At 48.1% G+C, this 22,120-nt stretch overlaps 1 protein-coding gene across 6 annotated transcripts in view; it reads left to right on the top strand.

Moving 5' to 3' along the window:
• Positions 1–22,120, top strand: part of CRACDL (CRACD like) — a 150,354-nt gene that overhangs the window by 106,265 nt on the left and 21,969 nt on the right. For 4 of the 6 annotated variants that reach the window (XM_033238968.1, XM_033238967.1, XM_033238965.1 and 1 more), the window contains exons 4-7: positions 2,628–2,763; positions 3,108–3,272; positions 8,735–8,929; positions 12,382–14,032. In XM_033238968.1, the coding sequence (XP_033094859.1) occupies positions 2,628–2,763; positions 3,108–3,272; positions 8,735–8,929; positions 12,382–14,032 (2,147 nt within the window). Of the gene's footprint in view, positions 1–2,627; positions 2,764–3,107; positions 3,273–8,734; positions 8,930–12,381; positions 14,033–16,241; positions 16,660–22,120 lie in introns of those variants that run through there. The other 2 variants (XM_033238969.1, XM_033238970.1) reach the window with 2 other exon arrangements.

Genomic DNA, 22,120 nt, shown 5'->3' with positions numbered 1-22,120 from the left:
ACAGTGGCCAGTGGGTTTTGTTTTTACTTTTTTTTCCCAGATACCATTGGAATGCATTACTTTTTAAATATTTGATTTGCTTTAATCCATGACAGTCTTTATTCATTTAATGCTCAAGTTGTTCCATCTTAGGCTGTTGAGAGTCACTTGAAATTCGCTCTGTCTTTTGACATGACCCCATTCATCTTTGATGGCTTCCTTACTTTCTTGTCCAGTGAGAAATCTCAGGTTTATTTGGTATATTTTCTTCCCCTGACCTGGAATCAGCACTTTCTTCAGACGGCCCTGGCCCCCTCCTTGTGGTGTGAAATGGCTTTTAAAGACCTCAGTCCAGCTGCCAGGGGTGATAATTACTAATTGGCTGTCACTGATCCTAAACCTGTCCAGTGGATATAGCTAGGAAATGGTTTACTTTTCAAGAGAAAAATTCATCATTAATTTGCTGATATTTCCAATTCAAGTTTAGTAAGACAACATTTTTCCTTCTTTAATTCTTTGTATTCTCTTTTCTCTTACACTGGAAACCAGGGCTCCTTATGATATTAATGAAATGACTTATTTTCTTTAACCTATCATATATTCATAATAATTTATCCCTTTCCTACATGGAAGTTAAAGATACTATAAATACTTTTCTGCACACTGTCTCATAATCAGTGTTATTGCTAATAAAACTGCAGAATGCAATTTAATATTTTTGGTTTTTTAATTATTATTACTACTCATAAGATTAGTGAGTGCAATTTGTTATCTTTGGTTTTCTTGTTGTTGTTCTTAGAATGTATTCTATCTTGGATGTGGAGTCAAAGCCACTTGAAATTATTATATTCTCTGTGTGGTCATGCCAACAATCTGATATAAAATTAGATGTGTGTGTTTGTGTTTGTTTTCTAGTTTTAGTGATTTTTTAATTTCTCTTTTTGTTTGGTTTCGTCTTTTAATTATATAAAATGTTTACACAATTTCAAAGACAAAGTTGTAAATGTAGGTATCTTTGCGCTATATCTCCTCATCTAGTTATTCCTTTCCCCCTAAAGGAAACCACTTTTATTTACTTGTTATTTCTTCTTCTCTTTTCATTTTTTTTAAATATAAGAAACACACACACATGTTCAGATAGTATCCAGGCCCACCTTTCCTATGCAGTGCTGACATACTGTGGACATTGTTCTGCAGTGGTTGTTATTTATTTCACTTAGTAGATCTGGTGATGCCTGTATGCAGCGTGTAGCGACCCTCCTGCCCATCAGATCAGCTGTGGAGTCCTCCATTGTATGACATTCATGGTTGATTCAGTTAGATGCCTACTGAGGGGCACGGCGTGTTTCCCGTCTTTCAGTCTTCTGAATATTGCTGTAGTGAATGGCCTTGCACATGTACCATTTTGTGTTTTTGCAGAGGCCTCTTCATGCTGCTTCCACTCCTCGTTACATCCAAAATGGAGGTGCTTGGGTGGTGGTTGTGGTTCCCAGGGAGTGTGGGCCATGAGCTGTCCGCTGGGGAAGGGAAATCCAAGCGTGTGTGCGACCTTTGGGTTAAGAGCTGCCCTGGGCAGGGAGGGCCCGATTGCTTCAGTTGGTGTGGTTCCTCCCTGGCATGTGAGGACACACACATCCTGGAAGCCATGGGTTCCCACTTGCAAGCTTACGGTTGTAGGCGTGAGAGTTTAATTAGAAGGAAGCATTATTAACCAACACAGTTTGGTTTACAGTGAGACAGGGCCACACCTCAAGTCCTTAATGCCTCACAGTGGACAGGATGTCCAGGGTAGGGGAGTGGCAGGAGGGGAGGACATGGGGTGGTGCACACAAGATGTCCAGTGTGTGCAGAAGTAGGCTTTCCTTCCTTCATCATTGGATCTCAGTCATCTCCTTCCACCTATTGTTCAGGCAGCCACCGCTGCTAGGAAAATTTGACAGCTAATTCCCACATCCTTTTAGGACATTTTGTGAATGTCCTGTGGGTTCAGTCCCAGATCAGATTCTTGAGCTCAGAGCTGAGGAAAGGACTGGGATGGCGATGACAGAAGGCCACCATCTCTGCTCCAGGATCTAGGCAGGCACAGAGGTTTTGGTCACACGGATGGTGCCAGGTCATAAAAAGAGGCCATGGCTTTGCAGATTTGTAGTTCCCATTTCAAACCAGCCACGGATGTATGTCTTGGTCTGTCTTGTGAGGATGCGTTCATCAGGTAGGCCCTCAGCCTGCTGCACACATACAGCCTTCAGCTCATGGAGTGGCTGCATGTTTGCCCACAAGGCAGGACCTCACCCTCCCCGGGGCAGCCGGGACATCCTCAGAAGCTGGCTGTGCCAGCCCCTCCCCTCTGCAGGCTTCCTGTCTTGCACCTCACACCTTGTCAAACCTTGGTTTTTTCATTAATAAAAATAATTCACACAACCTTTAGATCTCCTAGGAAGATTCCTATCTCTGCAATGCTCCAAATAGTTGACTGGCATTTGACAGTGTGTGGATGAACTGAAGTCAGGGACCCCTGAAATGTAAATGCAGCAGAGGGAGTGTTGTTTGATATTCTGTTAACCCACATCCCCCTTTCTCATTCTGAGTCCCCTGGGGGTCAGTAAGATGGAGGTGGGCAGAGTCTCACAGTGGCTCTTTTATCCTAGGGAGTCGAGGGGCACGCTGGGCAGCCGGGCCCTTTCTCACGACAGTATTTTCATTCCTGAGTCCGGACAGGACCCTACTCGGCCTGTGCGGGTGTTTTCCCAAGAAAATGTGTGTGATCGGATTAAAGCTCTGCAGGTAAATGTTTCCTTGGTCATGTCACCTGGTGTGCAAGTCAAGTATCCATTGAGAAGTTTTTAAATGATTTCCGCTTGGTTTATTTGATATGCCATAAAGTAGAATCACACGTACATAACAGCTCTCCCAGGAGACACCAAATGAGTTACAGTGGGATCTCAACTCATTCTTAGATGAACAAAGAAGAGATGGCAGTGGAAGAGCTGGTGGCAGATGCACGTTCAGTTCTCTGCACCACGCCAAGACACTGAAGGCATTTCCAGCATGAATGAATTAGAGCAGGAGGATCTGTTGATAACTATCATTGATGAAAATAAGAGCACGTGTTCTTTATTCCAATCTAGTTAAAAATACAGTGTAATGTGAAAATGGGGCCACCACCTCCTCCAGGGGGCCTTCCTGCCAAGCGCGGAGAGGATGCTGGCATGAGCTCTGAGGATGACGGGCTGCCCAGGAGCCCCCCAGAGATGTCTCTGCTGCACGACGTGGGTCCCGGCACCACCATAAAGGCAAGTACGGCCTAAGCCACTGCACATCTCCATCCACACTTGCCCTGGAGGGCACTGGAGCTCTGGGATCCCCTGTGTGTGCCCCTGAGATTTCCACGGATAGGTGAGGCTGTGCATTGTGTGGCCAACTGGGTCACTGGAGCCTGCAGTCAGCCCTTGAGCTGTGTTTATTTTCGTTCTTTGAGTAGAAATTCAGTTCTGGTTAGGAGATGTGGTTTTGGTGACATTTGTTATGAGGGTGATAGGTTGATAGAATCAAACCAGAATCGGCCGGGCGCAGTGGCTCAAGCCTGTAATCCCAGCACTTTGGGAGGCCGAGACGGGCGGATCACGAGGTCAGGAGATTGAGACCATCCTGGCTAACACGGTGAAACCCCGTCTCTACTAAAAAATACAAAAAACTAGCTGGGCATGGTGGCGGGCGCCTGTAGTCCCAGCTACTTGGGAGGCTGAGGCAGGAGAATGGCATGAACCCAGGAGGTGGAGCTTGCAGTGAGCTGAGGTCCGGCCACTGCACTCCAGCCTGGGCGACAGAGCGAGACTCCGTCTCAAAAAAAAAAAAAAAATCAAACCAGAATCAACCCTGTCCCTTGACTTTCCTGTCTGAGCAGATGACCAGACCCAGAACCCCACTAGAAGTAGGGAAACACATTGTGTCTGTTTTCTGTTGCCATGACATTTGGCCGGCGGGAGGGGGAAGTGGTGAACACGTGATAGTCGAGGCTCTGATGGTTTCTGGTGCCTGAGTCTGTGACCTGAAGGCGGTGTCGGCCTAGGGGTAGTCATGTGCCGTGTTGCTGGCAAACAGGGCAGCAGGGAAAGGTAGACAAGCAAGAGAGGAACTGATGACCTCAGCAGGGTGGAGGAACCACTCCCAAACACCACCTTTCCCATTCGAATCCAAGACGGGGCCCCCGAGGAACTGAGCTCTTTCTCGCGCGTAAACAACATAGCTCGCAATGCTGCCACATTTTAAATTATGTGATTGTGGTAAGAACACTTAATGCCCATACCCTGTACTTGCACATAAATGTTGAAAATAGGTGGTCATCGTTCCCATGTAGACAAGCCTGACTGTGGAGGATGGATAGAGTTGGAGTTATCTGTTATGCCGACACTTGAAAAACAAATCAAGGCCAGAGTTGTTTTTATAGCTACACACCTGCCCCTGTCACCTCTGGCCTGCTTGAGGGGCCATTCACAGTGAAGGGGGGGCTTCGTTGTGACCCACTGCCTTGCCGATTCCGTGCTTCTCCGAATTCTGTTCAGTAGCCACTTCAATGTGGACACCTACAAACCCTGCCACACCAGATTTCTGTGTCGTTGTGAGTTCGCAGAACGTCACTGATGAAGAAGGCAGAAGGACTGTGGTGTGGCCGAGTGTGTGGGGTGGGGACTGACAAGTCGGCTAGAGAAGTCTTCTCTCCAGAATTCTGCTCCAAGGCGAAGCTGTCCCTGCTCCTGGAATGAGCAGGGTCTGAGGACAGTGGGCTACCCAGGCCTTCTCTCCAGCCTCGAGCAGGAGGGAGACAGGATGAGGAGGATGGTGTGGTCTATTTCGTAGACTTCACCGAACCAACCCTGTACCACGTTAACACCTCCAAACACTCCTGTGTGCAGTTTCAGTGTCCCCACCTCAGGAGCAGATGTGACTTGGTGCATTTCTGAGCTCTGCAGTAGGAAGAAGTCTGTCGTGAGCTGCCTCGTTCCTCATCGCAGATGGACTCCCCCTCCTCCCATCCCGCAGGTCTCTGCCTTTAGCCAGGATGGACAGTAAGAGGAGAGGTAGTGAGGAACCCATCCACTGAAAAGCAAGCCTATCTCCAAACCTGTGTGACAGCATGAGGCACAAATTCCACAGCTGGCTTGGCTGGACCAGCCTGACCTTCTCTCTCACAGCACAACCACCTCCTGTGGTTGGTCCTTTATTTAAAAAAAAAAAAAAAAAAAAAAAGTTCTGAGATTTTATCAATTATTGGGTAATATGGACAATCTACTAGCTTCACAGGAAACCAACATTTGAGCCTTTAAGACTTAAAAACAAAAAGGTAATCTTAAGTGTCTTCATCGTTTCGAAGACACAATGATTGCATTTAGAGGCCTGAAAGTTTTTACGCATAATTGGTTGATTGAGAGGGAAAAACAACACACACCCTTTAAAATGGGCTTGTAGAATATGTGGTGTTTGATGTAATAGGGCCGAAAGCCCCAAAACGATGGGCTGCAGGCTGTTTACACCTTACACAGGCCCACATGCTTACACACAGGCCCACACAGACAGAACAATTTAAGATTATTATGGAAGAAAGAGTCTTTAGTAGCAAGTATTTGATGTTACAACCAAGGTGACATTTCCTGATAGAATAAGGTTTTCAGGCAATATATGGAATAATTTTCCAATTTTATTACCAAGTGTGATAATGACTGATGAACGTTTACCTGGTGGCTTTTAAGATAACATGACGTCTCACTGGTCATATTCTAGGTGTCCTGCTATGAAGCAGGACATGCCAGGTAGAGTGTGATAAACCGGCAAGGCTCCTGAGTCATTTTACTCCTGGTGATGCAGGAAGGGAAGATGAGGAGGGAACACAGACCTGGTGTCAAATGAACAAATACATGCCCCATAGCTCCAGAGGGAGGCCTCGGGCAGGCTTATCCCCTCTTAGAATGTGTGTCCTCAGAGGGTTTTGGCTCAGAGGATTTTGGGGGGACGAGATGAGATTGGGTAGAACAGTACCTCTCCTTCCCAGCAGGACCAGCAGCTTCTTTTCACCCCGGAACAGCCAGGCCCCCTGCTTCCTGTCCAGTGGCCCTTCCTGCATGCACTGCCCCTGGCCCACTCCTCAGTGGCTGAGCCCCTCTTTTTGAGGACACACATCCTAAAGCACCTGTCGCTCAGGGCCGCCCATGAAAAGCTTCTGACCCCAGGCTGTTTCCTCTGGGTCCTTTGGGCTGCCTTCCGTGCAACAAAGAGCCACATGCTAGATTTTTAAACCCTCTGCTTTCAGAATCATCCAGAAGCACAGATTTCAGGAAACATTGGGTGACTGGAAGCAAGCCATGCAGAGGTGAATGTTCTGGATGCTGCCAGCCCACCCATGAAGCCAGCTTCCCAGCCCTCACCTCCTCCCCACAGGCCCCAGCCCACCTCACATAGTTACATCACTGATCAACAACAGACCCGATTCTCCTTGGGGTCTTTCCGGACCCCAAGATCTCTCAGAGCAACCATGGAAACAGAAGTGAGAGTTCTGAAGCCAGAGGAGTTGAGTTCTCTAGTCAGGGAGAACTTGTACCTGGGACACAGCTCAGGGAAGTTAAACTCCATGCCAAGGTCCCCTAACCCAGGGGTCAGAGTGGGCCTGAACCCAAGACATCTGACCATGCAGGACAGACACAGGGCGGCCCACAGGGAGAAGGGCCTGCTGTGCATCCTTCAGTGCCTTCAGGGTATTGGGCTTTATTCTATAAAGAGCCGCCCAGGGTATTATTGTCACAGGCACCGTGATCATTCTCACTGCACTTGCAAAGCGGCTCATCTCGTCCATTCTCATGAGTCCTAGGCAGTGAGATTTTCTTTTTAACCAAATGTTTAGACATTGTTCCCCTAGACAAGGGTAAATATTACAGACTCTGTATGATTATTTTGAAATGTACACATCCTGTTTGTGACCTTTAAGGAAGGCTCTCTGGGAAAGGTATCGATTTCCCAATCTAAGGCGGCTTCCTGAATTGTCAGTGACCACAGTGAGAGCCAGAGCCACAGGCACAGATGTAGTTGTGACCAGGAGACTTGTGACTTGTTTTTAACATAATTTTTCTTGCCTTATTCCCATAAGTACCTGAGTAGCTAAAAGAGAATTCAAATAGATTATGTCCACTTTTAGCTCCTTCTCCCCCATTTTAGTAATTATCTCCTCCTCGTTTACACGGATAAACTTACCCTTTTATTAGAAAATAGGAGAGAGCTTCACGTGAACAGGGAGAGGTTGTTCCTCCTGTATCGGAGCCCATCTCTCCAGTACGATCATCCTTATGGTTCCCTGTCTGGGTTAGCAAAGGCTGCTGGGCACCTGCTCTGTGTGGGGGTCCCAGGGTTATGGAAAAGAAACAGCAGATGTGCCCATGGCCCTAGGAGTTTGCCACTGGGGACGGCACTGGTGTGTTGTCTCACTGCTTCATTCACTGTTTTCATGAGGGCTTACTGAATCGTTGTGTGAATAAAATTCTATTCTTAAGTTAAATGGAAACTTGACACTAATATTGCACACTGTGCTTGAATAGAAAGCTTGCTTGAAGATCACAGAGTTATACGAAAAGCCTGCTACCTCCCAGAGTCTCCCTGTGCACCTCGCCCCTCATCTGGGCTGCATGTGCTCACAGGCGCTGCGAGTTTCATGGGAACTCGTGTCTACAGGGGAGCAAACTTCGACCTCACTCAGTGGCGGAGCTGGCCAAGTTCGGGGGGCAGGGATCTGCGGGTATTGCCCTCATTCTTCCACTGTCTGACAGGATGATGACTGTCAGCATCCCTTTGTCCCAGGTGACATGTTTGCTATTTGCTATCAGTTCTTCCCTGCTGAAGTATAAATGAGCAAAATACCTGTAACTTAACAGATGGCAGTTTCCAGCCAGATTTCTTCAAAAGGACACATGAGCACACAGAGACCTTCTAGGTTGAACCAACAGGGCTCCAGTGACGGAATGCTGGGCGGTGGCCTTGGCATTTCCTGACTCCAGCTTCTAAAATCACACCTCTGAACCTTCCTCTCAGCTTCCAGAGACAGGACCAGGTGACTGTGCCCTTGGACAAATTGGGCTGGTGTGTTTTGACAGAGAAAGCTCTTGTCTGAAGTGCCTGTGCCAGCTGCCACAGAAGAGTGACACGGGAGCCTGAGACACAGGTTCTCTGCATGGTCTTGGGAAGGAGTGGCAGGTTTCCAGGAGCTGGCCCTGCACTTTAAACTCCCAGCCATTTACCTTTCTCCAGGAGGATCCTAGACCCCTCCTTGTTGAGAATCAAATTGAAAGTATTGGCCGGACGTGGTGACTCATGCCTGTAATCACAGCTTTGGGAGACCGAGGCGGGTGGATCACCAGGTCAGGAGTTTGAGACCAGCCTCGCCAACATGGTGAGACTCCGTCTCTATGAAAAACTCAAAAATTAGCTGGGTGTGGTGGCGGGTGCCTGTAATCCCAGCTACTGAGCAGGAAAATTGCTTGAACTCAGGAGGCGGAGGTTGCAGTGAACCGAGATCATGCCACTGCACTTCAGCCTGGGTGACAGAGCAAGACTCCATCTTGAAATATAAATAAATAAATAAATAATTTCCACACACATAAAGCCAGAAACAGTGTGAGAAGACTGAGCCTGGGCAGAAAAGAGCATTGTTGCTTTGGTCGTCCTTATTTCACAGGGTGAGGTTCATGCTCCGTGTGTTTGTTCTCGTCCCATGAAGGTCTCTGTCGTGTCTCCAGACCACGTAAGCGACAGCACTGTCTCTGCCCGGACCTCGGACAGCAGCCTGGCACCAGTGGCCGACTTCAGTTACCCACCAGAATCCTCCTCCTGCTTGGACAACTCTGCAGCTAAGCACAAGCTCCAGGTCAAGCCTCGCAACCAGCGGTCGAGTAAGATGAGGCGGCTTTCATCGGTAATTGGGTTTCCTTCTCCACACAGAGGCAGGCCAGGCAGGCTTAACATACCCCCCGCAAACCCGCACAACCTACCTCACTCCCTCCCACAGGGTCTCGTGCCCCCTCCGAGCACTCCCACCGTTGATGGAGCCATGCTGCAGAAGATGAAGTTGCTCATCATTTTAAACATAAACCAGATCTGTCTCTCCCTTGCAGAATCGCTCCATTCATTCATCCATCCATCTGTCCGTCTGTCTGTCATTCCTCACACACTCACTACTGAATGCTGGTTGCCTTCCCCCTGCACTCAGAGTGAAGTCCACACTCCAGGCCTGGTACATCAGGTCCTGCCTACCCCTCAGGCTTCTTACCTTTCTCACTCAGCACTTTGGCCACCTTTCTGCCTCTTGAGCTCCCGAGCTGCCTCTAGCCTCAGGCCTTGGTGCTGCTGTGTCCCAGCCTTGGGGCCTGAGAGTCCCCCAGAGAAACTCACCCTACCCGTTCACTTCCTTCAGAGCACTCGCCTCATGCCAGAGTGACCTTTGTAAATGCATGTGCTCTTATCGCCAGTCTTCGAGACCCTGTCCCGGCTGCACTTTCAGCCCTTAGAACATTTCTGGTCACAGAGTTGTTGAATGACAACAGTTGTTGGATGAACGACGGAACAAATGAATGAGTGAATTAACAAATGAGTGAATGAAAGAAGCTGAAACACTAGCGTGGACACTTGCCTTGGACGAGGGCCTACTCAGTAGCATGGGGAGAAAAGACAGACCCCTCTTTGGGTGTGCTGCCTTGGGGTGTCCTTACCTCTTAGTCCTAGAAGTGAGACACTGGTTCATGGAACACTTTGGCTTCATTTACTGGCAGGTTTGAGGTTCACACAGGGTTGTTCTCTCTTGCCTACCTGACGGGCACTGTAACGCGTCCCCCCTGGAGTGGGGGCCAGCCTGGCCACAGAGAATGACAGTGCTGATAAAGAGATGCTCATGGACTAACATCCTCTGTCCTTCCCTGGCGACATGATTGGGGTGTGTTGTCACAGTACCCAGGGCAAGCTGGGTGCCTCAGCTGGAGACAGTTGGGCTAGGGCCACTCAGGAGTTCAGCAACTCCCTGAAGAGAGCGAGTTTTCCTTTGGGCATATGGAAGGTGCTCTTTAAACTCATGCCAGCAGAGTAGACTTTTGAGGGGACTAATGCTGGAGGAAGAAGCAAGGCGAGTTACCTTCAGGCTGATGTGCCAGCTAGGGACCAGGATACTTGTGCATAGGTGTGTGTGTCCAGTGCATGTACAGTTAAAGGCTGTGTGCTGTGTCGGCGTGACAAGGTCCAGTCACTGAAGACCTGCCTGTCCTCGTGCTGAATGAGACCACAGGGCTAGGGCCTGCTCCCTTCTGGTCAAGTCTGTGATTTATGACTCCCGTGGGGATGTCTTTTGCTCTGGCCAGGGCATTTATAGCCAGCCACAACCTGGCCGGGACTTGGTGACAGAGCGAAGCCTGGTGTCTATTCCAGGTGGAAACGCAGCCTCCCTTCTTGCTCCCATCTGGACAGGGCTGTATCCTTCTTTCTTTACATTTGAACTTGACTTAGTTCTTGAATCCCACTTTGTAGAATAACAGAAAACCTGATGTAGCCAGTCTGCGCAAACAGGTAAACACAGCCTTTCCTTGATTTCGACTCTGTCACATCCATGGTCTTTCCCTCTTTTCCCCTTCCCTGCTTGGTAAGGAGCAGGCATGGGTATCTTAAGTTCTCAGAGGTGTCCATATTTTCCTCCATCCACTGTTGTGGAACCTGTGATGCTGGGGGCCTCTGTCCTTCAGTGTCCATAGCATCCTTTGCCCTTTGGTCATGAGGTCCCTCTTCCCAACCATAAGGATCTTCCTTGTGGCCTGGCCCCTCTTAGGGACCAAGGTGCTTTCAGATGCTCCCTAAATGCTCCCAGGACGGGAAAGAACAGCGAAGCCACCCCCTCTGCTGCCTTGTGTGGGCTCCGTGACTGATAGTTTTAAAAGGTGACCTCCATCCTAAAGAGGTTTCAACATCAGCAGTTCCCTGCAGTAGCAGAAGGTCATCAACATGGCAAAGTAAAGAGCCTGCAACTTTTGAAAGTTCTTATGTAGCTTTCTTTGTGCCTCTTCCTCTTTTTAAAGCCAAAAGAATAGGATTGTGCATTTTGGTGACAGTTTGCTTAGGTATTGTCACAAACATCCCAGGCATCCTGTATTCTATTAGCAAGCAGATGCCATGAAAAATGTTAAAATAGTAACAAACAGCAAGAAGAAAAACCTATTGCAAACATACCCTGAGTGTTATATTTCCTGCTTTAGAAAAGGGGAAGGAGAGGGCAATAGCCTGGGTGACTCTTGGTGTCTAATATCACGAACTTTCTAAAAAGATTAGTCTCTACACCATCAACCTTTTGGTCATTTCCACATGTTACTTTTGAATGGTTCTTGGTTACCTGGAGCTCCTTTCCTTCCCGAGAGAGCAGGAACTGACTCTGTGACAAAAGGAGGAAGTTGGACTGGAATCTGAATTCTAGAGATCTTTCAGAAGAATATCACAAGGCAGCATATGTTTGCCAAGCCAGTAGGGCTTCAGGAGGTTAGAGAAGGGGGGAATCTTAAACTGCAAAGAGTGGGAGAGTTTGAAGCAGTCCTTGGGGGTCCTGGTAGAATATCTTGGAGGTTGGGGGCAGGGGGGTGGGGGAGAGTGGGGAGGTGACAGTCACTCAGACCAAGTGTGGCACAGTGTTGAGGGCTTGGTTTGACCTGAGTAGGGAGTGGAAGAAACGACTTAAGACCAGAGAATCTAGGACTTTAAATTTAGCTAAAAATTTTGGTTTTATCCTATATAGCTGTGGTTAGCTATTGGCATGATACGAGCCATCTTTTAGGAAAACCAGTCTGACTTTACTATGAGGGTGCACTCCTGAAGTGTTGACATGGGAGACTGGCTGGGATGAACACAGGGCCATAGAGCCCCAGCTGTTCAGCTCGGCCACCTGCTTGGCCAGGCTTGAACGAGGTATTGGCCTCTCTGAGCGCCTGGCTCTCAAGTGCAAAAAGGGACTCATCATCCTTTCCTCACTGGGATGATTGGAGGATTAAATGAAATAACAAGTGTAGAGCACAGAGCATGGCAGACACTGGCTACTGTTGGTCTCCTGCCCTTGGCGTTACTCTCTAGTCCACTGGTTTTGAGGCTCTGTCAGAGGAGCGGTAGACTTTTACTTGGGAGGCCTATCTGCCATTGTCCTGATAAACTTATGAGCCCAAGTAGACCAGGAGGATACAAACTGAGAAAAGACACCCGTGGGTACATGCCTACTTAAGTGCCAACTTTAAAGTGCTGCTATCACTGCTATCACTAAGCCATTACAAGCCTTGAAGAAAGTGGGGAGGTGACAGGCTTCCTGGAATTTGCTATAGTGATGATGCTTTTTATCTTTATTTCTCTCAGCGCGCTCAGTCTGAATCCCTGAGCGACCTGACGTGCACCCCAGAGGAGGAGGAAAACGAGGAGAAGCCACTGCTGGAAGTCAGCCCAGAAGAGAGCCCCAGCTCTGGGCAGCAGGACGTGGCGCCAGACAGAGGCCCTGAGCCTGGGCCACCGGCGCCCTTGCCGCCACCCGAAGGGGTCCGTGCCAGACGCGCCCGCCTGCAGCACTGCCAGGCGCTCAGGGCCAGCTTGGAGGAGGAGGGCGCCCCCGGGGAGGACCCCTCAAGCCGCCCGGCCACCCCGGAGCTCGCCGAGCCCGAGTCGGCCCCCGTCCTCCGCGTGGAGCCCCCGTCCCCGACGGAGGGCCCCCCGCATCCCGGTCCCGATGGCGGAAAGCAGGAGGGGGAGGCGCCCCCCGCAGGCCCGTGTGCCCCGGACACGGCGGAGGAGGTGGTCTGTGCTCCCGAAGACGTCGCGAGCCCGTTTCCCACCGCCCTCCCTGAGGGGGACACGGTGCCCCCCGAGACTGACCCCACCGCCACCTCAGAGGGGTCCTCCGCTCCCGACGGGCCAGACCCCAGTGTCCCGAAGGAAGCGGAGCCGACGCCGCCCGTGCTCCCGGACGAGGAGAAGGGGCCCCCAGGGCCGGCGCCCGAGCCCGAGAGAGGAGCGGGGACCGAGCCCGAGAGCATTGGGACCGAGCCCTCCGCGGCGCCCGCCCCGAGCCCGCCGGCGCCCAAGAGCTGCCTGAAGCACCGGCCCGCGGCCGCCAGCGAGGGCCCCTCCGCGTCCCCGCCGCTTGCCGCCGCGGAGTCTCCCCCGGGGGAGCACGGCCCCGCTTACCCCGACGCAGAGGCCGCCGCCCCAGAGCGCCCCAAGGCCGAGCGGGCTGAGGCGCCACCGGCGGGCGCCGAAAGGGCGGCTCCAGAGCGGAAGGCGGAGAGGGGCGGCGCCGAGCTGCGAGGCGCGAAGAAGTTCTCGGTGTCCTCGTGCCGAGCGCGGCCTCGCCCGGGCGCCTCCCGCCCGCTGGAACGCGCCAGCTGCCGCCTGCCCCTCGCGAGGAGCAGCCCGGCCTGGAGGAGCGAAGCGGCCCTTGACGACCTCCAGGGTCTCCCCGAGCCCCAGCACGCGAAACCCGGCCCTCGGAAGCTGGCGGAGTGCGGCCCTCAGGACTCGGGGGACAGGGCGGCCAGTCCGGCCGGGCCGCGCAGGAGCCCCCGGGAGGCGGCCGCCACGCCCGGCACGAGAGAACCCTGCCCAGCCGCCCAGGAGCCGGCCCCGAGTGAGGACAGAAACCCCTTCCCCGTCAAGCTCCGGTCCACCTCCCTCTCGCTCAAATACCGGGATGGCGCCTCCCAGGAGACGAAGGGTGTGAAGAGGTACAGTGCCGAAGTCCGGTTAGAAAGGTCGCTGACCGTGCTCCCGAAGGAGGAGAAGTGTCCCCTCGGGACGGCCCCCGCCCTTCGAGGCGCCAGGGCCCCCAGCGACCAAGGAAAGGGGAAGGCCCGGCCCCCCGAGCCGCTCAGCTCCAAGCCGCCCCTGCCCCGGAAGCCGCTTCTGCAGAGCTTCACGCTCCCGCACCAGCCCACGCCCCCCGATACCGGCCCGGGAGAACGGGACCCCAGGAAGGAGCCCAGGACGGCGGAGAAAAGGTCGCTGCGCAGGGGAGCTGGTAAGAGCGCGCCGAGGGTTCGGGAAGGGCAGGGCCTGGGGAGATCCACATCCACTGGCACATCTTGCTGGACACTCGCTAACTGTGTAAATGCTCCTGGTACAAACTTTGTTGCGGGGGAATTGGAAGGAGTCAGAATTCCCACTGACATCATGTCTGATCTAGAGCAAGCTTGTCCAACCCACTGCCTGGGCCTGGGGTGGCTTTGAATGTGGCCCAACAGTAATTGGTAAACTTTCTTAAAGCATTGAGACTTTCTGCGAATTTTTTTTTTAAGCTCATCAGCGGCCTTTAGTGTTGGTGTATTTTATGTGTGGGCCAAGATAATTCTTCTTCCAGTGTGGCTCTGGGAAGCCAAAAGATTGGACACCCCTAATCTAGAGTAAGGAATAGGCCGACCTCGGTAGCTCATGCCTGTAATTCTAGCACTTTGGGAGGCCAAGGCCTGCGGATAATCCTAGGAGTTCAACACTAGCCTGGGCAACATAGTGAGACCTTGTTCTACAAAAAAATTTAAAACTAGCCATGCATGGTGGTGCACGCCTATAGTCCCAGCCACTTGGGAGGCTGAAATAGGATTGCTTGAGCCCAGGAGTTCAAGGCTGCAGTGAGCTCTGATGGTGCCATGCACTCCAGCCTGGGTGACAGAGTGAGACCCTGTCTCTTTTAAAAAGAGAGAGAAAATAAGGAATAAAGAGTAGAAAAGGGAAAATAAATACCAGGATTTTGTATAAGTACAGAGAAGTCAGTGTGTGGGCATGAGATAAAGAGAAATGTAAAAACTGATGTTGATAGGACTCGCAGCGAATCTCTCAAATTCTTCTCCCACTTTTCACCTGAGAAACTCAGCAAAGTCCAAATCCCAGGACATGTGTACTCATTTTGATGCAGGTTCTTTCAGGGCCTAAGCTATTTCTTGGCTATAAATGAAACATACTCCTCTATCAGGGTCCTTCTGACCTTTTCCTCCAAGAAAGAATTTCCTCCTGCTGTTCATAATCAGGTTCGCGCCCAGCTGCATGTGAAACGTATTCCATGTATTGGAATAACAAGTCTGTATAAAACATAAGTCTGTCTCAAGAGGGTCAGCATTTACTTGCTGTCCTGAAAGGGAGATTGTGTTAAGATTGAGGCAGAACGTAAGAATCTTTGAAAGCAGCTGTCTTTTGAAATGAGCAAAGTAGATGACCTTTCTCTGTCTTTGACATTTGTCACTTCTTATGGAAGTGAGGAAATGAGAAATCTGTTGAAACTGTGTGTTTGCAGCAGAGCTAAAGAATCTTTCATTGCTGGGTTTTTTTGTTTGTTTGTTTGTTTGTTTTGAGACTCTGTCTCACTCTTTTGTCCAGGCTGGAATGTAGTGGTACAATCCTGGCTCACTGCAACCTCCACCTCCCAGGTTCAAGTGATTCTCCTGCCTCAGCCTCCCGAGTAGCTGGGATTACAGGCGCCCACCACTATACCTGGCTAATTTTTTTTTACAGTTTTGGTAGAGACGAGGTTTCACCATGTTGGCCAGGCTGGTTTCAAACTCCTGACCTCAAGTGATCCGCCCGCCTTAGCCGCCCAAAGTGCTGGGATTACAGACGTGAGCCACCGCGCCTGGCCTGCTGGTTTTTTTTAATTAATGGAAATCTGTGAGCCAGAAAATGACACTACACAAATAAGTTGTGTGTGCATGTGATGAGGGCCCTAGGGAGAAGTTTTCTATGGCGAATTTTGTTTTTTAAAAATGTTTTGGCCTGGCCTGGTGGCTCACACTTGTAATCCCAGCACTTTGGAAGGCTGAGGCAGGCGGATCACAAGGTCAGGAGCTTGAGACCAGCCTGGCCAACATGGTGAAACCCCATTTCTACTAAAAATACAAAAATTAGCCAGGCATGGTGGTGCGCGCCTCTAATCCCAGCTACTCAGAAGGCTGAGGCAGGACAATCACTTGAACCCGGGAGGTGGAGGTTGCAGTGAACCGAGATCATGCCACGGCACTCCAGCCTGGGTGACAGAGAGAGACTCCATCTCAAAAAAAAAAAGAATATTTCAGGCTACTCAAGCACTGCATTGTGGGACAGAAGGGAAATAGAACCTGGTGGCTCTCTTAGGGAATCCTGTACCCTAAGAGGAAGATGCATACACAGGAAGAAAATTAGCTCATACAAAACAATGTGAAAACAGTTCCAAAACAGTCTAATCTTTTCTGGCTCTTTTACAGTGCTTTAAATTGCTAAGGTGACACACAAGGATTCACAGTTCCAAAGAGCCCACACATGTGGCCTTCCCAATCTGAAGGCCCCTTGGCACAGCCGTGATTTTGTGTTGCTGCTGCCACTGCAGTAGGATAATCAGTGCGGGAATTTGGAGGAAGTTCAAGCAGTAGCTGACGATCCACTCTGCAGATTTCCATTGAGGTTATTGAAGCTATTGTAGAATGATTCAAAAAGCCATTGAAGTAGCAAGGGAGGAAGGAGCTGCTCTCTGTGCACATGAAACTCTGACCTTCATGGCCCAGAATTGAGGATGTCTCTCAAGGCTTGCTAAATGAATGGAACTTAAAAACAGAATATCAAGCTCCTAGTCAAATCTGGAAAAGAAGCTTCAGAGAACAATGCTTTGCCCATTATTTATATGTAAGTTCCTCAACCTCAGCCAGGCTTTCTTCGCTATAAAATGCCTGGGATGGTCTGTAAAGACCGTGTGTATTTTTCTTTGATTTATAAAATGTAATAGAGTGTTTGTTTATTAACAGCTTTTCTTATATAGTAGAAAAGAATTGTCTCGTCCATCTAAGTTTAATCACATTCACTAAAGCCATAGAAATGACGGAGTTAGATGAATTCCAAAGCAAAAGAAGAATCTAGGTTACATGAGTAATGACATTCATTTTACCACACAGAAAGGAGGGAAGGAATTACCCACATTCTATAGGGAAGCAACTCTGGGGGCAGGGGCAGTAGTACTGAAAGGACAGGTACCAGGACAGGCTGGGCCTGCTGCCTGATCCTACCTGGACCTTGAGGGACTATCTCATGCTGACCAGAGCAGAATCTCAGGGTCTGCACTGTCAGACCCCAGCAGTGAAGCTGCCCCCACACCTTCCCCAGATGCCAAATCTCTTTGTGCTTTCATTGATTATTATCATTTCTACTATTGTCATTCTCATTGCTCCCAAAGTTAGCTAGAAGCAATTCAGGTCATACAAAACATACAGATAATGAACGTTTTAATAACAATATCACTGTTTCCAGAAAGACCTAATATTTGCTGTTGTGGTGGCAAATACCTTGCCCAGATCTCCCAGATAGTCTGCCACCTCCCCCGTCCTCCCTCCAGGGCATGTACAGTAAAGTTGGATGATTGAAGTGTTCCAGATGACTCAGCTTTGGGCACTCAAGCTGCTTGGTCCCCAGCACCTGGTTTGTTCCTCCTCCTGTCTTCCACACCTTGTTTTCCTTCTTTGAAGGAATGGAGGAACGCTTCAGCAGAAGGAGTAGGGAAGGATGCAGTGGTGGTTGGTTGTAATAAACAGGAGCCTGGCTTGCCAAAGGGGCTGAGCCTCACAGGGGCTGTGCTGGAGTGGTTACTGCAGTCTTAGTACGTGTCTGGGCTCCTCGAGGCAGAGGAGCCCTGTTTATAGGCCTGGTTCATAATTTGCTGATCTGTCCTAGGGAGTAAATAGCCCAGGGTTATCAGCCGTGTTCATTTGTGCAGAACATTTTGCACAAATCCTCCTGTTGGTTCAATCCATCCCAGAGTTTAAATTACAGGTCATAAAGCAACTTTTGCACACAAGATTAGATTGACAGCAAAGGAGTTAGAGAATATTGTGTGGAAAAATTGCAAAACACAGAAAGTATGTAGAAAAAAAATCACTCCTAAGTCGACTCTCCTTCTAGTCTGTCTTGTTTCTGGGTATGAGATTTATTTTTTTTTACAAAGTCATGGTCACATGTTGGTATTTTGGAAGGTAGCGTAAGAAATCACCCTTCTCACCTGGAGACCTCATTTGATAACGGACATTGGCTAATCTGAGCTTGATTCCTCCAGACAGGGTTGGTGACAGAGTAGCACACTCCAGTCTCTGACCCTCTTTTTCTACACTCCAGTACTCACTCATGCATTCTTTTTTTCAACAAATATTTAATGTCCTCCTGCCATGCAAGCTCTTTCTTGGCCCCAAAAGATGGGAAGAGCACAGGGGACTGACCTGCGGAGTTTATTGCATGGAGAAGGCAGGTGGTAGCTGGATGCCGGAGGAGTGTAGACAGCCATTTTCTGGCCCACCTTGTCTTTGGATGTCACAGCCATTTTCTGAAGGAAATGAACTGAAAGAGACTGTCACCCTTTTTAAATGACACAGTTCAGATATATTCAAATTCATTTGGGTTAGAATACAAGCTGTCAAGGGTTTTGTTGGCATCCCGCTAAAAATATATTCCTATCTCTTGAATTTTCAAAATCTCATTTTATTGTGATATGAACACCTAACATGAGATTGACCCTCTTAACAGATTTTAAAATGTACAATGCAGTATTGTTGTCTATAGGTACAATGTTGTAGAGCAGATCTCTAGAACGTGTTTTTCTTAACATAACTGAAACTTTATAAACATTAATGAATAGCCCCCAATTTCTCTCTCCCCCGCCCAGCTCCTAATGACCACCTTTCCACTCTTCAATTGTATGAGTTTGACTATTTTGATTTCACATAGAAATGTGATCGTGTAATACTTGTCCTTCTATGACTGGCTGATTTCACTTAGCATAATGTCTTCAAGGTTCATTCATGTTGCTGCAAGTACAGAATTTCCTTCCTTTTTAAGGCTGGATAATATTCCATTGTAGGTATACACCACAGTTGCTTTATCCATTTGTTTGTCCAAATACATTTAGGCTGTTTCCACATCTTGGCTGTTGTGAATAGTCCCTCAGTGAACAGGGAGTGTTAATATCTCTGAGATTCTGATTTCAGTTCTTTTGGATATATGCCCACATATGTTTTGAATTCTTAAAGAAAACCAACTTTGCTCACATTGGCATTTTTTTTAGTCTTGCCCTTCCCTTCACAGTCGCTTCTGAGCAAGTGTCATCAACACTGTAAGCTCTGTTTCCCTGCCTTTCCTCTGCTCCTCAGCCATGTGTGTCTTATCCTTGCATGTCACCCAGTACAAAGCGACCTCTCCTTGTTTTCCCTCGTGCAAGACACATCACAGAATCCCACCTGTTTCCTGGAGTTCGTGATTCCCTTGACTTCTTGGGCCACGGGAACCAGCCACCTACCCATCTGATGAGCAGCCCTGACTTGACACTTCAGCATTCATAATTCCATTCATCGATACCACCTCCAGCACAGTTCTGTTTCCTTCTCCGTACTCCATCTACCCAGGTACTCAAGCCAGAAACCTCAGCGTTATTACAAATATCTTGATATGAATAACCCCGAGAGGCCTAAGAATGATAGGAAGATCACCTTATAATCCTACTGCTTTAAAAATGACATGAAAAGGGACTTGCTGTTCTGACCAAGATGGAATAAACACTTACCAGCCCATCTCTCCCACTGATACAACATCAAACCCTCTACAGAATGCATAAAGTGAGTATCAGAGGACTCTGAGAGGTAGATAAGAGGAGCTGGTAGCCTGAGGAGATAGATCAGGACCCAAGTGATGACTCCATAGCAAGTGTGAGTAGTGAAGGAGCACCTCTGCCACTGGTGGCATCAACAACTCCTGCAGGCCAGAGCTCCTAGAACTCTCCCAGCCTAGATCCCACTGCACACCCCCACCACCAGCCCCTATGGAACAGAGCTTGTTGGACAGCCTTGGCCCTACTCCAAGTGAACACCAGCAACGAAGCAGCAAATCCCTCTTAGCTGCAGCATCCCTGCAGGATGGAGTTCTTTCTATTCTGTCATCCCTATGCCAGGCAAATGCCAACAATAAGCTGAAAACTACTTGCCCTGGTGGCAGTGGCAGTGATGTCCCTTGTGAGGCACAACTCTTGATTGTTTGAGTCTTAATCTTGGCTCCTCAGTGAAGTGGCCCACCCCTGACCCCTGCTGAAGATGATAGCAATACCCTCTGCAGGGCAACGGTCCTTTAGCCCTTCCAGCCCTGCTCCAAGTAAGCACCAGCCTAGAGCACTCCAGGTGAGCACCTGCCTCTCCCCACAGCAGCTCCTATGGGTCAGAGCTCTTTTGACTCTTTAGACATTACCCCCGGAGAAACCCAATAATGAAGCTATACCCCTGTGTTAGCACAGACAGCAGCGACAGGTATGGTGGTTGGGGGTCCTGCAGGCTCCTTTCCCTTGCCACTCTGTCCTGAGGTGGTCCCAGTCACAAGAAGGTGCTACGGTGCAGAGAGGCTAAACCTTGGCTTTCTAGCCATAGAACCTTGAGGAGTGGAGATGACAGAAAGGAGACATCTGAGTTAGATATCCTTTAAATCTGCATATGAAGTTCTGGGCTCATCCCTGAGCTGCACATGTGTAAAACTGACTAGAATGAGCACAGCAAAACCTTTTGAGAATTTTAACAGGACCAAGTCTCAGCACAATATTCAAAATATCTAGGATATGAACCAAAATTATCCAACATACAGAGAACCAGGAAAGCCTAAAAAATTCTCAAGGAAAAAGGCAATCAACAAATGCCAACCCTGAGAGGATTCAAATGTTGGAATTATTAGACAAAGACTTTAAAGCAACTATTATGCCACATTCTAAGAAGTAAAAATGAGTACTCTTGGAATTAATGGAAAGATAGAAATTCTCTGAAAAAAAAATAGAAGCTATAAAGATAGAAATTTTAGAATTGGAAAAGCTGGAGTGGCTATATATTAATATCACACAAAGAAGACTTCAGAAAAAGGACAATTATTAGTGATAAAATGGAACATTATGTAATGATAATTTCAGCAATATTGGTCAATCAAGAATGCATAACAGTGCTAACAACAGAGCTTCAAAATACATGAAGCAAAAACTTGGTAGTACTGAAAGGAAAAATAGATAAATCCATAGTAAGATGTAGAGATTTTAGCACTCCTCTGTCAGTAGTCAAGAAAAGTAGCAGGTAGAAAATCAGGAAGAATATTTCAATTAGGTCAAGTTGGTTGAACATCATCATCAACCAACTTGACCTAATTGATATTTATAGAACAGCCCACCAGCCACAGCAGAATACATGTTCTTTTCCAGTGCACATGGGACATTCATGAAGATATACCATATTGTCACTAAACAGCCTGTATTAAATTTAAAAGAATTGAAATTATTCAAAGCTTGTTCTGTGCCTTCATTGAATTAAATAAGAATTTGATAACATCTGAAAAATATCTGGAAAGAAATATGAAAAAGATCATCAAATATTTGAAATTAAACCCTACACCACTATATAATCCATGGGTCAAAGAGGATGTCTCAAGGGAAGTTAGAACACTGAATTAAAATGAAAATACAACATATCAAAATTTGTGGAATGTGGATAAAGTGGTACTTAGGGAAACTCAACAGTAAATTATATTAGAAAGAAAAAATGTTTCAAAGCAGTAATTTAAGCTTCCACTTTAAGGAACTAGAAAAAGAAGAGCAAACTAAACCCAAAGCAAGAAGGAAAGAAATAATAAACATAAGAGCAAACATAAATGAAAATATAAAAATAATAGAAAAAAAATTAATGAAGCCAAAAGATGGTTCTTCAAAATAGCCAATAAAGTTGATTTGAAAACGGAGGGAAAAAAGACACAAATTACAAACATTATAGAGTGCCACTACTGACCCCATAGGCATTAAAATGATAATAAGGGAATACTATGAACAATTCTACGCACATAAATTTTACAAATGAGAAGAAAAGGGCCAATTCCTTGAAAGATACAAACTATCAAGCCTAAAAAGTACCATGAATGGTCCTATATCTGTTAAAGTGATCAAACCTGTAGGTAAAAACCTTCCAGATAACTCCATTTTCACATGATTTCGCTGGTGATTTCTACCAAGCATTTAAACATGAAGTAACACCAATTATACAAAATCTCATGCAAAACTAAGGGGAAACACTTCCCAACCCATTTTATGAGGCCAGCATGA

This window comes from Trachypithecus francoisi, unplaced genomic scaffold (assembly GCF_009764315.1).
Source record: "Trachypithecus francoisi isolate TF-2019V2 unplaced genomic scaffold, Tfra_2.0 Lachesis_group17, whole genome shotgun sequence".
Classification (NCBI taxonomy): Eukaryota; Metazoa; Chordata; class Mammalia; order Primates; family Cercopithecidae; genus Trachypithecus; species Trachypithecus francoisi.
The sequence above is the reverse complement of the archived record's forward strand: the minus strand, read 5'-3'. Positions and strand labels throughout refer to the sequence as shown.